This window comes from Schistocerca serialis, chromosome 5, assembly GCF_023864345.2.
Source record: "Schistocerca serialis cubense isolate TAMUIC-IGC-003099 chromosome 5, iqSchSeri2.2, whole genome shotgun sequence".
Lineage (NCBI taxonomy): Eukaryota > Metazoa > Arthropoda > Insecta > Orthoptera > Acrididae > Schistocerca > Schistocerca serialis.
Genome location: NC_064642.1, coordinates 567647844 through 567665800, shown reverse-complemented (window position 1 = coordinate 567665800; position 17957 = coordinate 567647844). Strand labels below are relative to the sequence as shown.

At 40.1% G+C, this 17957-nt stretch overlaps 1 protein-coding gene across 1 annotated transcript in view; it reads left to right on the top strand.

Moving 5' to 3' along the window:
- The window catches only part of LOC126481561 (calcium-activated chloride channel regulator 1-like), a 167655-nt gene that overhangs the window by 115523 nt on the left and 34175 nt on the right, over positions 1 to 17957 (top strand). The window contains exon 10 of the mRNA XM_050105405.1: positions 14999 to 15063. Coding sequence (XP_049961362.1) covers positions 14999 to 15063 — 65 coding nt within the window. The remainder of the gene's footprint in view (positions 1 to 14998; positions 15064 to 17957) is intronic.

Below are 17957 nucleotides of genomic sequence, written 5' to 3'. Positions count from 1 at the left end.
GCACCTTTTGGCCATACCAATATCAACACTTGCCTTTTGGTGTTCCTAGTGTGCTCCCAATTTTTCAGTGTTTTTTAGAACAGCTCACAGCTTCTCTGCCCAGCTGCATCAATTATCTCGACAGTATTATTGTTTCGAGTGCTTCCACTGAATATCACCTTCGAAATTTTCAATCATTGTTTTCTGTTTTGCAATGTGTGTGTTGCAAGTGCAACTTGCCAAATCTCAGATTTTCCAGCCATCAGTTGAGTATCTAGCTTTGAGGTTTCTTGCACAGGGGTCAAGTTGTCATGTCACCATGTTGACACAATTGCAGCTTTGCTATGGCCAACCTCTGTTAAGGAACTGCAAATATTTCTAGGTAAAGTTGCATACTATCAAAAGATTTTACAAGATGCATGCACTTTTGCTCAGTCACTGCACATACTTTTGTGTAAAAATGTGCCTTTTTTTCTGGTCCCCAGGTAGTGACTGAGCGTTCACTTTGCTTAAATCTAACCTTCAATTTGCCCCATGTCTGTCCATTTTTCACCCAGGTAGCATCTTGTGTTGGCTACAGATACCTCTCAGCATGGTCTTGGAGCAGTGTTAGTGCACAAATATGTGGGCGGGTCTGAACGACCCAATGCTTATGCTTCTAAGACTTTAACTCCCACTCAGCAGTGGTATTCTCAAATTGAAAAGGAAGCTTCAGCAATTTTTTTTCACTCTCACTAAATTGCACATCTTCTTGTATGGTTCTAAGTTCCTTTTAATCACAGATCACAAGCTGTTGGTTGCTCTTTTTAACCCTTTGGCTACCGTGTTGGACAAGCCAGCACATTGCTTGCAGCAGTTGGCTTTCTTCCTCTCCTATTCTCATTATCAGATCCATTACCCACTGATGGCTCCAGCTGGATCCAGCTTTTGGTCAGGATGAGTTGTGTCAATATTTTTCCCATCACTAGAGCCACAATAGCATCGGCTATTGCCACAGATCCTGTATTTAATCAAGTCCTCCCTCTTGTGCAGCATGGCTGGCCTTGGGCAGTGTCTTGGATCCCTTGCTTAACTACTTGTTCCTCCATGGCTGCCTTTCTGTGTTTGCGTGGTTTCTTTTGTTAGCTAAGGAGGACACTGCTTCCCAGGTTGTGATTCCTACTTCTTTACACCATAATGTGCTGTGGCTTCTGCCTGTGCTCATTGGGGGGACCTCTCACACCAAAGCTTTGGCCCACCAGCATGTGTGTTGGCTGGTCATAGACAAAGACATTACGGGGCTTATCGCTGCTCGCACTCACTGTGTTCAGCAATAGGCAGCCCTGCAGATGTCCTTTTTCCCAACAGTGCCCATGAGAGTGTCTACATACCAATTTTGCTGGGCCCTTTGTAAAACAGTATTGGCTCATTGCAGTGGATGCCTATTCCAAGTTTTCCTGTGTGGCACATTGCCCATGGTGGTCACTATTTCAGCCCTGTCAAAGACTTTTGGAATTGATGAACTTCTGTATACTGTGGTTACTGATAATGCCCCCCCCCCCCCCCCCACCACCACCACACACACACCAGTTTGTTTCTTGTCAGACGAGTGGTGTTCAAAATCTCACACCTCCCCCATTTCATCCTCAACCTAAGGGTGAGACCGAACTTGTGGTTCATATATTTAAAACCCACATGCGGAAGTATGTGTCTGGCAGGTCTCTTCAAGCTGCTTTAGACCATTTTTTGAGTTCCCAACTCACTCCGGTGGGGGACAAGACCCCAGTGGTCCTGCTACATGAATGCTAACCACAGATCCTCCTTCTGCATCTGCCAGCGTCGCTGACTCCACGATGGCTCTGGCTGGGAGCACCTGTCTAGGCTCATAGTTTCAGCCGCCAGCCAAAATGTGTTCCTACCCTCATCAAGCTGGTGCTTGTGTGTCATCCATGCCCCTGACAGGTGGATGTCCTGTCATCTTGACCAGCTGCGGCTGAACACAGCGGGGGTCTGTTCCAGAGGGCTCATCTTCTACCCCACCCCTATTGCCACTGATGCCTGTTGCTGTGCCACAAACAGTCCATTCATGTTGCAGCATAGTTCACTGCCTGGATGATCACTGTCTTGGGGTTCCTGCCTCTGCCCCCACTCCTCGACTGCCATTGCTGGTGCAGCCCAACTGCAGCTGCCTCTGTTGCTGGGTCCTTTGCGGCCATTTTCTCTGACGCCCCCAGTGCTCACTGATGACCTTGACAAAGATGTCACTATGGAGATGCCATCCCTGGTCCTGTCCTATGGCCTCTCACAAAAAGGGAGCTGGTGCGCCAATCCGCTCCCTCATCACTTCCGCCCCTACTCAGTGGTGACTGCCCACCACTTGCTGCAGCAGCCACCATCGGGCAATGAAATGGATGTCACTGGTTTTTTCCATGTCTCATAATTTCACTGCCTTGTGAGATCAGTAGTTCTCCCCCCCCTCCCCCCTCTCTCTCTCTCTCCATGGTACTATTGATTTTTCGGTACCAGTGCTTTTTTTTATGTGTCATGCATTTTTTCTGTACCTTGCACTTGTTTTGCACTATATATATTTTTTGGCTAGTTTTTTTATGTATGTATGTGGTTTTCCCACTGCCTAGAAGGGAGTAGCGATGTACCTTTATTCATGACACATGCGATTTCAGAGATCAGGCGTATATACAGTTCAGAGGCCCACTTATAGAGGCCACCTGCGTCAGCCCCATGGTGGGCTCTGGTGAGCTGTCAAAGAAACAGTATTATTTAAGCAATCACAAGTGAGTGCTCAGCCTATTTCTGCAACCCATATTACTGTTGTTCTTCATTGTATCTTACATGTTACTATATAAAGTACTATGTTTCATAAATTGTGTTTGTTCTTGCTGTAGCACATATAAAATGAATATTTCTCCACATAATTTACACAATGGAGAATACAATATAAAACAAAATTCAACAGCTTTTTTAGTTGTTGCAGGTGATCCTCTAAATAAACTGATTTGGATCAGGCATATTCCAGTATATTAGTAAGCCTTACTGAAACGTATTGATTATGCACTAGTGACTGGAGCCTGATTATATTGTTTCTCGAGTACAGATTGACATAATAATCGTTCAACAGAATGAGAACTGAAAATCTTTTTAAAAACTTCTTCCAACGTAGAAGCTGTATACAACTGACAGCTATATCTGTATCATCAAGCTCTTTGGGACCACCAGACCAACAAATTTCTTGTCTTTGGGTATGATGCACAAACAGATTCTTTCAAACTGACCACGTGCCTTAAAAGAAACTAATGGTGAATTTGGACTGAGAATCTCTTTTTGAAGCTGCAAATGTGCTTGTACAGCATCAAAATCTGGTAAACAAACATCTGACCAGGTCAAAAAATATTTGAAAGTCCCCCCCCCCCCCCCCCCCCCATCCCCCAGTGAGGAAGAAAAATCTGTGTTATTGTTAGATTCTTGGGTTGGTCATTGTGAAAGAACTGTTTAGAGCATGATAGCTGAGGATAAGAAGCTTGTTCATCTGGTGATTCCAAAGGACTCAATGGCACAGATACAGCCATGGGACACATATGGCTTTTGATGTTGAAAGAACTTTGTGAGGAGATTTTCAGATCTAGTTCTGCTGAATGATTATGATGTCAATCTATACTTGAGAACTATATAACAAACCTCCAGTCAGTAGTGCATAGTCAGTTGTTTTCATCAAGGCTTACCAATGTACTGAAAAATTCCTGACATAAATCAGGATACTTAGAGAATCACCTGCGACAATTTGGAATCTTGCTGAATTTTGTTTTATATTTATTCTCCATTGTGTACATTATGTAAAGGAATTTCATTTATTTTATGTGCATGGTGTAAAAATCCTTATGTTTTAAGCATTGCTTTACAGATTATCATTATCATAATGATTTTGTATCATAATAATGATTTACTTATTATAATCAATTAACATAATTCACACGTGGAATGGTAAACTAAAAAACAAAAAACAAAAACATGAAGTAAAATAATAATTTAAATATAAAACAAATTTAAGCAAAATAAATAATTAGAAGAATAATGAATGTTTAGATATTTCAATTAGGTATGTTGGAAATACTTCAACAGCACATTGTGAACAGCTTATTTTCCAACAGCTTCTTTAATTTATGTTGTTAGAAAAGTTATCATTTTTCAAAGTTAATCAATGTTTGTGGTGTATTTTGCAAAAGTTCAAATTATTACAAAAGTTCATCATACATTTTTCAAGGATGTTAATTACATATCAACTTTTATATGAAAAACATTTTTTATATATCAACATTTCAAAGATATTCTCATTAAACTTAAAAGTGAAATTATGCACAAATAAAAGAATATGTATTACATTATTTTGCCCACTCTACACATCCATCAAGTTTCATCAAGATCTTTTGTTTATACTTCGGAATGTTTGCTTGTCAGTTTCACTCCAATACTTATTTACAAAAATACCATCATAACAATTATCAAATGAAATTCGTAACTGAATCAAGTGCAGATTTCTTGGCATGGAGGTTACAGCATGTCATTATAGATAGAACGCCATTGACAAGTGTACAAATACCTCCTGGAATGCTCCCCAGGAAGTGTGTTGGGGCCTTTGCAATATATGGGGTGTGTTAAAGACCTTGGGTACAATATTGTCTTACTGAACCCAGAGTGTTAGCTTAGCATAGTCATCAACAATAATTTATACTTCAAACTGAAAGTATATGTATTAAATGCACTCGAAAGTATAGATGTAACTGAACTGCCTACCTCAGTAGAGTGTTTACACAGACATAGAATGATTTAGTAAATTACACTATTACACTAATAAGTAAGTTCCAAAACCTTCCCGAATTACAAATTGTAAATAATAAGTAATTAGAGAACATGAGAATCAAAACTGTGATTCACACATGACCAACAACTGACTATAACCATTAGATAACAGTGGAAGATGTACAGCATGTGTATTTGAATATAGTCAGTGGTCCTCCATTGTGCAACAATGTTGAATAATTATGTTTTAGCCATGTTGTCAAGTACCAGTACTCATGGTAACTGTGACACTCAGATGCAGTAATGTCTATCGAGGCACATTGATTATCAAGCAGATCGTCATGGCCCTCATGATGAAGCCTCTATAGCTCATCTGTGCCTCAGGACAATGACAAGGCTTCATGCAATGGACATGGGTGACATCTCTTTGCTTTTGTCTCCTCTCTTCAGAATTGTTATCCTTTTTAGATAATGGTTAAGAAGCATTATGGGATCTGATATGGGATAAAGTACCATTTTAGTATTTTTCTGATAGCCGCAACTACTGCACAATTTTAAAAGTTGATACCATCTCTTCCGGTTGCGGCTTAAAGGTCAGTATTTGCCACCGTAATGGGTATCCAAGGCCTGTATGTGTGCCAGCTTACAGCACTCCAGTCTGACTTACAGGGTTATTACAAATGATTGAAGCGATTTCACAGCTCTACAATAACTTTATTATTTGAGATATTTTCACAATGCTGTGCACACACATACAAAAACTCAAAAAGTTTTTTTAGGCATTCACAAATGTTCGATATGTGCCCCTTTAGTGATTCAGCAGACATCAAGCCGATAATCAAGTTCCTCCCACACTCGGCGCAGCATGTCCCCATCAATGAGTTCGAAAGCATCGTTGTTGTGAGCACGCAGTTCTGGCACGTTTCTTGGTAGAGGAGGTTTAAACACTGAATCTTTCACATAACCCCACAGAAAGAAATCACATGGGGTTAAGTATGGAGAGCGTGGAGGCCATGACATGAATTGCTGATCATGATCTCCACCACAACCGATCCATCGGTTTTCCAATCTCCTGTTTAAGAAATGCCGAACATCATGATCGAAGTGCGGTGGAGCACCATCCTGTTGAAAGATGAAGTCGCCACTGTCGTTCTCCAGTTGTGGCATGAGCCAATTTTCCAGCATGTCCAGATACACGTGTCCTGTAACGTTTGTTTCGCAGAAGAAAAAGGGGCCGTAAACTTTAAACCGTGAGATTGCACAAAACACGTTAACTTTTGATGAATTGTGAATTTGCTGCACGAATGCGTGACGATTCTCTACCGCCCAGATTCGCACATTGTGTCTGTTCACTTCACCATTAAGAAAAAATGTTGCTTCATCACTGAAAACAAGTTTCACACTGAACGTATCCTCTACCATGAGCTGTTGCAACCGCGCCGAAAATTCAAAGCGTTTGACTTTGTCATCGGCTGTCAGGGCTTGAAGCAATTGTAAACGGTAAGGCTTCTGCTTTAGCCTTTTCCGTAAGATTTTCCAAACCATCAGCTGTGGTACGTTTAGCTCCCTGCTTGCTTTATTCGTCGACTTCCACGGGCTACGCGTGAAACTTGCCCGCATGCGTTCAACCATTTCTTCGCTCACTGCAGGCCGACCCGTTGATTTCCCCTTAGAGGCATCCAGAAGCTTTAAACTGCGCATACCATCGCCGAATGGAGTTAGCAGTTGGTGGATCTTTGTTGAACTTCATCCTGAAGTGTTGTTGCACTGTTATGACTGACTGATGTGAGTGCATTTCAAGCACGACATACGCTTTCTCGGCTCCTGTCGCAATTTTGTCTCACTGCGCTCTCGAGCGCGCTGGCGGCAGAAACCTGAAGTGCGGCTTCACCTGAACAAAACTTTATGAGTTTTTCTACGTATCTGTAGTGTGTCGTGACCATATGTCAATGAATGGAGCTACAGTGAATTTATGAAATCGCTTCTATCATTTGTAATAGCCCTGTATATTTAATGGTTGAAACAATCGTTATCCATAAAGTCTACTAGGATTCTAAGGGTAGACCCCACATCACCACAATATATGCAACTAAATAATCAGCATGCGAACTCAAGTACCTCTCTATAGAATGTGGTAGACTCTCATTAAAACACAGTGAACAACAGTAAAACAATGGGAACTCCAGGATGGAATAACAGCAGTACAAAAAGAACAGATTGCTACTCACCATATAGAGCAGCCATTGAGTTACAGGCAGGCACAACAAAAATATGAATGTGTATGTGTATTCTATTTCAAAAGAAGGACTTTTTGTCTGAAAGGTTAAATTTTTAACAGTCTTTTCATTGTACCTGTCTGCAACTCAACACCTCCTCTATGTGGTGAGTAGCAATCTATCCTTTCCATATCGCTAGTAAACAACACTAGCTGTATTGAAGTTCTGTCGATGTTCGGTTTGTTTCACCCAAGTTCATTTGCACAGCTGTGAATGTTCAGTGACTGAGTAAATTTTAGACTTATGGAAAAAGAAATTACAGACACCATGAAGGAGTTGTCTGACATAAACAAAAGTTGGTAGGCTTGTTTCTGCATCTGAAAGAGGATGTCTATTCCAATTTCATGCCAGTCACATAAGAGTGCTGCTAGTAGCATCACTATGAGGATGCAAATCAAGTTTGCTTTGAATACTCACTTAATGGCTATGTGCAACAGTTACCTTTTAAATTGGATGTGATGACCTAATGTTAGTCAAGAATGCCATTAAGGCAACAAAGATGCCATTATCATCACCTCACTGACCTCAAACAAGTTCACATCATAAGGCTATTAGAAGCTGCATGTTCCTTCTGCAATATTGCAGAAAGACTTGTCAGGAATGCAGCCACTGTACATGATTGCTGGCAGCAGTAGTCACAAGAATGACAGTTGCAATAAGACTGGGCTCCAGGTGGCCACATGGTACCACTAAGAGAGAGGACCATCATGTTTGCCGTATGGCTCTGGTGCATCATACAGCAACTGCGGCAGAAATATGAGTAACAGTTGGCACCACAGTGACACAGCAAACTGTTATAAATTGATTACTTCAAGGACAGCTCCAAGCCAGACACCATGTAGCTAACCCCAAACCACCACCATTTGTGACTTCTATGGTGTTACGTGAGAGCTCATTGGAGGGCTGAGTAGAGGTATTTTGTGTTTTCTGATGAAAGCTGATTCTGCCACAGTGCCAGTGATGGCTGTGTGTTGGTTAGAAGGAGGCCAGCTGAGGGCCTGCAACCAACCTGTCTGTGTGCTAGATGCACAGGACCTACACCTGGAGTTATGGCCTGGAATGAGATTTCATATGACAGCAGGACTACTCTTGTTGGTATCCCACATATTATGATTGCAAATTTGGATTCATCCTGTTGTGCTGCCATTCATGAACAGCATTCCATGGGGTGTTTTCCAACAGAATAAAACTCACCCACATACCACTCTTGTAACCCAACATGCTCTACAGGGTCTCAAAATGTTACATTAGCCTCCTCAGTCAATAGATCCATCTCCAGTGGACCACATGAGACATCATCAGATGACAACTCCAGCATCATCCACGAACACCATTAACCATCCCTGTATAGACTACTAAATGCAACAGGCTGGAATTCCATCCCACAAACTGACATGTGGCACCTGTACAACACAATATTACTGTATCAACATTTCACATTTGGGATAGCTTATCTCTTGCTTACATTAACCCGTGATCTTGCAATGTTAATCACTTAAATATTTTACCTAGACAATGGTATTTCCAAAATTTCATTACTCTACTTTAATTTTTTTTTTTGGTGTTACATTTTTCTTCTGTCAGTGTATATTTCATTAAATCCAGTTGCTTGGCAGCCTAGCACTTATTTTACAAATTGTGTCAAAGTTTCTCACAGAGTAGATGTTGCCTAAGTTTCATATACTATGTCACAAATAACAGAAGTCCAACAGCAGCTCTCTATGCTATAATTTCTTCAAGTTCACAATGTTAATGTACCTCATAATCTCAAAATCCATAACTCACAACTGTGAAATTATTCTTGCTTGCAGTAATTCAAAGTCCGAGTAATTCAAGCTTTGGATATTCTCAAAGTGTGAGATTGACACAACAAAATTCAAATTCCTAGTGACTTGCACTTATCTCAGAGTATTAGAATGTCTTGAAGAAACTCTAAGACCCCTTGCGGCCAACATACATATAATGCCCTCCTCAGCACTTGTCAGAAAACTTACATTTTCAACTCATAAACTTATTACAACTTAAGTCCTATAGAAAACTAAAAATAGCAGGATAGTCATATTCGATTGATGATTCCAACAACACAAAACACTTAATATCAACAATTCAGAAAAATATAGATTGCTACTTAATGTAAAAGTGACACATTAAGTTGCAGATAGGCACAATAAAAATTGTTTAATGTTTAACATATTTATTCTTTTCATGATGGATTGTTATAATTTTTTTGCTATTGGCAAACAGTCCTCCTTAAGGAACAAGAAGATCTTTATGGCTGCTTGCTCCAAGAAAATTTGTTCACTCTGTGCAGCTATTTTTGTAGTAGCTTTGCCTTACAACTGAAATACCTTACACAGTGTCTGTGGTATTAGTACATTTGGAGGAAGTCTCATCTCATTAATATGTCAAGGAGCTGAAAAATCTCCTACAGCTCTTACTTTTTCTGCATCAGGATGCACTTCATTCTCATTAAGTTTCCCAAGGATTTTATTATTTTGGTGATGAAGAAGCACTCTCTGAGATTCTTCTACATCTACATGGTTACTCTGCAATTCACATTTTAGTGCCTGGCAGAGGGTTCATTGAACCATTTTCATACTACTTCTCACACCATTCCACTCTTGAATGGCGCATGGGAAAAAGGAACACCTAAATCTTTCCATTTGAGCTCTAATTTCTCTTATTTTATTATGATGATCATTTCTCCCTTTGTAGGTGGGTATCAACAAAATATTTTCGCATTCAGAAGAGAAAGTTGGTGATTGAAATTTTGTAAATAGATCTCACAGCAAAGAGGACTGCCTTTGTTTCAGTGACTGCCACCCCAACTCGCGTATCATATCAGTGACACTCTCACCCCTATTGTGTGATAACACGAATTGAGCTGCCCTTCTTTGCACTTTTTTGATGCCTCCGTCAATCCTACCTGGTAAGGATCCCACCCCATGCAGCAATATTCCAGCAGAGGATGGACAAGTGTAATGTAGGCTGTCTCTTTAATGGGTTTGTCACATCTTCTAAGTTTTCTGCCAACAAAGCGCAGTCTTTCTTTTGCCTTCCCCACAAATTATCTATGTGGTCCTTCCAATTTAAGTTGCTTGTAATTGTAATTCCTAGGTACTTAGTTGAATCGATGGTGCTTAGATTTTTGCGATTTATCATATACCCAACATTTATTGGATTTCTTTTAGTACCCATGCGGATGACCTCACACTTTTCTTTGTTTAGTGCCAATTGCCACTTTTCGTACCATACAGAAATTCTCTCTAGATCATTTTGTAATTGGAATTCATCATCTGATGATTTTACTAGACGATAAATTACAGCGGCATCTGCATACAATCTAAGGGGGCTGCTCAGATTATCACCTAGATCATTTATGTAAATCAGCAACAGCAGAGTGCTAAGACACTACCTTGCAGAATGCCAGATATCACTTCTGTTCTACTTGATGATTTACCATCTATCACTACAAACTGTGACCTCTCTGAGAGGAAATCACAAATCCAGTCACACAACTGAGATGAAACTCCATGTGCAGGCAATTTGATTAATAGTCACTTGTGGTGAACGGTATCAAAAGCCTTTTGGAAATCCAGGAATATGAAATCGATCTGAGATCCCTTGTCGACAGCACTCATTACTTCATGGGAATAAAGAGCTAGCTGCATATCACAAGAACAATATTTTCTGAATCTGTATTGGTTATATATCAATAAGTCATTTTCTTCAAGGTGATTCATAATGTTTGAGTACAGTATATACTCCAAAATCCTACTGCAAATTGAGGTCAGTGATATGGGTCTGTAATTCAATGGGTTACTCCTACTTCCTTTCTTGAATACTGGTGTGACCTGTGCTACTTTCCAGTCTTTAGGAACAGACCTTTCGTCAAGGGAGCAGTTGTATACGATTGCTAAGAAAGGCGCTATTGTGTCTGCATACTCTGAAAGGAACCTGATTGGTATACCATCTGGACTGGAAGACTTGCCTTTCTTAAGTGATTTGAGTTGTTTTGCAACACCTAAGATATCTACTTTTATGTCACTCATGCTAACAGCTGTTCTGGTTTCAAATTCTGGAATATTTTCTTTTTCTTCTTTCATGAAGGAATTTTGGAAAACTGTATTTAGTAACTCCACTTTAGTGGCACCATAATTGGTAACATTTCCATCGCTATCGCGCAGTGACAGTATTGACTGTTTTATTGCCACTGGTGTACTTTACATACGACCAGAATCTCTTTGGGTTTTCAACCATAATTTGAGACAATGTTTCATTGTGGAAACTATTAAAAGCATCTCACATTGATGTCCGCACTAAATTTCGAGCTTCCGTGAAAGTTAGCCAGTCTTGGGGATTTGGCATGCTTTTTTTGTTGCTTCTACAACAGTGTTCTGATGTGTTTTGTGTACCATGTTGGATCAGTCCCGTCTCTTATTAACTTATGCGGTATGAATCTATCTATTGTTGCCGATACTGTATCTTTGAGTTCAGATGGAAACTTACATCATGGACACACTTCAGCACAGTTGTCAAATGGCTTATACACTCTGCAAAAGTCTTTAAGAAAACAACAAATATTATTCACATAACAAAAATGCAATTAAAGTGTTGCCCGCAAGAAATATCTTCCAAGAACAACTTTATGGTTGCATTCAGGTGAAATAAATTGAAAGGGCTGCATTCAGTCATTGATAACTGTTCTCACAACACAGTTTCCTATCAGCTGACGTATTTTCAATTTGCAATGTTTAGTGCAATGGCCTTTCAATCTTGGAACATAATCTTCTTCAGCTAGTAAAGATAAGCATCCGATGTCACAGGAAACATCTCCCAGAATCGACTAATGCTTGGCAAGTTCCATTCATTGAGAATTTTCATCTCCAGGGATGCCACCTTCTTGGATGGTCACCTCATTTATTTTCCCTGATTCTGGGCCAAGTGGCTGGAACCTATATGTAGCAGCAGGGAACAACTATGATACATTTGGAGATTGGCCTTGAGCTGGGTATGGCAACAGTCTTTGTTCTGCAAGTTGGCTGCATTCATTTGCAGCTGTCTGGCATGTTTAGACGTGCCCTGTTATTTGACATCTTGTAGCATTCTCTTCTTCTTTCTTTACAGTACTGTATGACATACAGTACCAACTCCATGCTTATAAACACTGAACTCTATGCAGCAATGATGTCACATCATGTGAGCAGACCAGAGGCATGCCAAACCTTGAAGCTTTGTTAGAGCACTGCCCACCAGTGCAGCAGCACTGCAGAACCCAGTTATGTCTCCACTGCTTCAGCTCTGCTAAGAGCATCTAAAATGCAGTGCAACCATCATGTTAGTATCAAATGCTTTGCTACATCCAGTGGGTGTGTTCTCTAGATGGTGCATTCAATTTAGTAGAGTCCGGCACCACAACAATAAGAGGTCCTTTCATTATCATTGTGCTCATGGCAGAGGAAAATTTTAAAAGCGCAAGGACAGTATGATGTTAGTCTTGTTCATGTTAATGAGGATTTCATAGGTTGCTTGAAAACTCTTAGACTGCAGTCATCGGATCTCTTAGTAAGTTTTGATGTTGTGTCTTTATTTACAAAGGTGCCCTTGCAGGACTCTTTAGAGCTCATTAGTAACAACTTTGAGGAGGACATAGTGTCACTATTTAAACATGTGCTTACTTCAACATACTTCTTATTTCAAGAACAATATTTTGAAGAAGTGGACGGTGTTGCCATGGGGAGCCCTCTTTCTCCTGTGGTGGCCAATTATTTTATGGAGGACTTTGAAGATAAAGCACTACAGTCAGTCACTCTCAAACCCTCTTGTTTTCTGCGGTATGTTGACGATACGTTTGTGGTGTGGCCACATGGACTGGATACTCTACCTACGTTTCTTCAACATTTAAATGCGCTCCATCCGAATATTAACTTCACTATGGAAGTGGAAAAAGATGGCACTCTACCTTTTCTTGATGTTTTGGTACGAAGGAAAGCAGATGGGACCTTGGGACACAGCGTATACCGCAAGCCAACACATACAGATCTATATTTGCAGGCCACAAGCTGCCATCATCCAGCACAATGCGGTAGTGCATTACGTATGCTAGTTCATGGAGCACGTGTGGTATCTGACTCTGAAAGCCTGCCGAGTGAGATGCAACATTTGAAGACAGTCTTCCGTCAAAACGGTTATTCTGAGAGACAAATATGTAATGCATTCAGGCCCAAGCGAGTTCAATCTATGGAGCAGAAGACACCCACCACCTTGGCCTTCTTGCCGTAATTTGGTGCCACGTCATCAAGAATCAGAAGAGTCCTCGAAAGATATGACATCAAGTGTGTTTTCCGACCATCTGCAAAACTGAGGAACCTGTTAGGTTTGGTTAAGGATGATCTCGGTCTGAGGAAACGTGGTGTGTACAAGATTCCTTGTCAGTGTGGGGCAGCATATATAGGTCAAACATGTCTCACAGTACAAGAACATTGCAATGAACATCAGTGTCATACACGCCTACGCCAACCGGAGAAGTCGGCAATTGCAGAACACTGTCTGAACACAGGACATCACATGATTTATGAAAAGACGGAAGTTTTATCCCCAGCATCCTCTTTCTGGGATTGCATCATTAAGGAGGCAATACATATCCGTACAGCTGATAACCTTATCAACAGGGATGCGGGATTTCAATTGAGTACAGCCTGGAACCCTGCATTGGCTGCTGTTAAATCACGACGAGAAAGCAAAGAGCTTTCGATAATAGACCCATCATAACTTTGGCAGCATGTTAGCAAACACAGCATCAGCGCACGCGCAGAATGGCCGCTCTGCATTTCCCGGCAGAGGGCGTTTTAGTTTGGTGCCATCTATCTGCAAATTTTTGTGCACGCGTGGTTTCCACGCGCGCGCAATCTTCACGCGTGTGCTCTATATACAGCGTCGTCGACATGTGGATCTTGTCAGTCATATCTAGCCACTAGTGAGCTTCAACCACCTGATGATATCGGACAGTTGCTCCGAAGAAATATTGTAGGATTTGCACAACGTCATCTGGCTGCTCACCCATGAAGACTATTTACAACATATCCGCCGGGAAAGCCTGAAGAGTCACAACTCAGGCTCTGTTTTTAGTTTGTTCTGATACTGCTAAATAATTTTTACTAATGTTCCATGTGGTGCTTTTTTTGGAATGCTGTTTTAATGTCTATCAAATAATCCTACAATGAATCATTTCTGTTTTATTCTGACAATTGTAGAATATTCTGACAGAACTTAAGCAGCCAATATTTTCCAAATTTTCCACTTGATTTCCACAAATTGTCAGAGACTGCATTCATACCTATGAATATATGATCTTTGCTAAGAACCATTTAAATCTCACAATTTCTTGGTGACAGGTTCAAGAATTGGGTGAAATTTATGAATTCATTTATTCAAATATACAATTTCCCACTTAATGTTCCAGTTGAAAAAAGAATTGCAAATTAGCAAAGGCATTGCTTATGTTTTGAAGTAATAGAGGACTCATCCTATAGAAGGTGTAATATTGTGATTCATTGAATAATAAGCATAATATTGAATACAGAATAGGAATATAAAATATCTCTGTGAAACAAATGAAAATGATTGTTATTCAGAATGATGGTTATTCTCCCTTAGAGTTTCAACCTCTTGTTTCGAGTACTGAAAACTAAAGATTTTAATAAAATTTTGATAGATATTCTGTGTCATCTCTTAAGGTGCTTTTGGACCTCAGATTGTTCTGTTGGCTCCCAAAATTAGAGCCATAAGATCTGCCTTTTCAGCACACTTTCCCAAATTAATTCCAAGGAACCATTCCTCTTTTGTAAAACTTATCTGTGAGAAGTTTATCTATTGTGATATTTGAATGTAAGTATGAATTGTTTAAAATAGTTTAGTATTTGTTGCTAAAATGTAGTGTTTGTTCTTCAAAGGATCTGAAAAAATGTCTTCTGAGGTTAAGCCATTCTCCAGGATCTGCAAAACTAACTCTTTTAAGGTAAGATGATGTTTTTTTAATTGACACGGCAATTTCATACAATGGACTCCTAGAAAAGGTTTTAAAGATTAATGCAATGTAACATCAGCTCCCAGACACAATAGTGTCATTACTGATTGCATTTTAGCTTGCATTTTCTGTGATTTTTTGGTGTCTTGTACTTGTTATAAAAGGCATAGTTTTCATTTGTTGCACAGCCCCATAGGCTCCATTTTGTAATAGGACTTGTGGGTACAGAAGTTTGAAAAGTACATCAAGTGTAATGTTTTCTCTTTGGTTGACACAGTGGATCACTGTTCATGCCAAGCAACATATTTTAGATAGTCTTTAACCTATTTGCAATCATTCATGTTCTATGCATGCATCAATGGTATGTAATTATTTGCAATTCTTAAATAAATTGTGTTCTTATGCAGCAATACTGAGTTCATATCATTTATTCTGGTTAACTCACTCACAGATGTGATCGAAAGGTAATGGAAATTTTTTTAATTTTGCTGGCTTTATACATCTGATTTTCAATTTTTTGGCTGGGTGACACAGATGTTCCTGATGTATTTGTGCATTTTCATCTGTTGTGAATATTTAGTTTATTGTTGACAGTAGAAGTAAAGGTTTCACATGTTTTAAAGTGTTCAGTGAATTTTTACTTTTGAAAAAGATGGATCAAAGAATTTGCTTGAAAAATGGAATAAAGTGCAGTACTGCATTCAAAATGTTGACTGAGGCTGAGTAAGACAACAGTTTATCAGTGGTATAAACTTTTCAAAGAGGGTTGAGAAGATGCTGAAGACAGTTACCACCCTGGACAGTTACGCCCTAGCACATCAATTGCTGACAACAGTGTGAAGGAAGTAAAGAAAACAGTTCTGGAAAAAAATCACTGAATCAGCATCAGGGAGGTTGCTGATGATGCCAGCTTATCCTTTTGCTTATATTAAGCTGCTGCTGGGCGTGAAATGTGTAACAGCGAAGTTTGTTCCAGAAGTGTTGAATTTCAACCAAAAATGACATCATGTAGACATCACTCAGGAATTTCTGAGTGAAGTTGACAACGATCCAGAACATGTAAAGAAGGTTATAACAGGTGAGAAAACATGGGTGTATGGGTATGTCATAAAAAGCAAGGCTCAATCATCTCAATGAAAACTACCTGAAGAACCAAGACTGAAAAAAAAAGTTCAGTCACATGTAAAGGTGCTTCTTACTGTTTTCTTCGATTGCAGTGGGATAGTGCATCATGAGTTCCTGCTGTATGGTCATATGGTCAAAAAGGAATCATATGTGTACCATCTGAGTGAAGCAATCCGAAGAAAATAACCAAGACTGTGGCAAAACCACTCATGGAAATTGCATCATGATAATGCTCCCATTCACATGTCAATGCTGGTTCATGATTTTTTTTGCAAATAATGGAACTGTTATGTCACATCAGCCACTGTATTTGCTGGACATGGCTCCCTGTACCTTCTCTCTATCCCCAAGTCTGACGAGAACCATGAAATGATGTTGTTTTGTCACCATTGATGAGATAAAAATGAAGTTGCTGAAGGAGATGAACACTGTAATGGAAAGTGAGTTCCAGAAGTGCTTCTAAGACTGGAAAAAAGCATTGGCACAATTGTATTACACACACACATATATGGTGGTTTGTTTTGAAGGGGACAAATTTGATGTTAATAAATAAAGATTCAATAAGCAAAACAAAAATTCCCATTACCTTTTGAGCACACAATGTATGGAGCACACTGCGATTGGATGAGCTTACCTCTTCCGAACACATCTGTTAAACATAACAATTACTACCTTCCATTGAGGCAAATGCTTATTTCAAAATGCGGCATCCATTTAAATATCTAAGGACACAGTACAGAACTTCTGTAGCTCATGTGTGTAAGTATATTTGTTATAACTGCTTAGGTTTCCAGTGAGTGACTGGGATTTACTTGTGTTGAAACTGTGTAATAATCTGTGAATTGCTTTAATATGTGGTTTGATTAGCATATCATTCACAAAGTGAACAAGAATTTTCAGTTTCATTGTCATCTGAAAAAGCAATTTTAATTTACTGAATATGTTTTACCTTCTGATATATATAAACAAAGATGATGTGACTTACCATACGAAAGCGCTGGCAGGTCGATAGAAACACAAACAGACACATACATACACACAAAATTCAAGCTTTCGCAACAAACTGTTGCCTCATCAGGAAAGAGGGAAGGAGAGGGAAAGACGAAAGGAAGTGGGTTTTAAGGGAGAGGGTAAGGAATCATTCCAATCCCGGGAGCGGAAAGACTTACCTTAGGGGGAAAAAAGGATGCGTATACACTCGCACATACACACACATATCCATCCACACATATACAGACACAAGCAGACATATTTAAAGACAAAGAGTTTGGGCAGAGATGTCAGTCGAGGCGGAAGTGCAGAGGCAAAGATGATGTTGAATGACAGGTGAGGTATGAGTGGCGGCAACTTGAAATTAGCGGAGATTGAGGCCTGGTGGGTAACGGGAAGAGAGGATATATTGAAGAGCAAGTTCCCATCTCCGGAGTTCGGATGGGTTGGTGTTGGTGGGAAGTATCCAGATAACCCGGACGGTGTAACACTGTGCCAAGATGTGCTGGCCGTGCACCAAGGCATGTTTAGCCACAGGGTGATCCTCATTACCAACAAACACTGTCTGCCTGTGTCCATTCATGCGAATGGACAGTTTGTTGCTGGTCATTCCCACATAGAATGCATCACAGTGTAGGCAGGTCAGTTGGTAAATCACGTGGGTGCTTTCACATGTGGCTCTGCCTTTGATCGTGTACACCTTCCGGGTTACAGGACTGGAGTAGGTGGTGGTAGGAGGGTGCATGGGACAGGTTTTACACCAGGGGCGG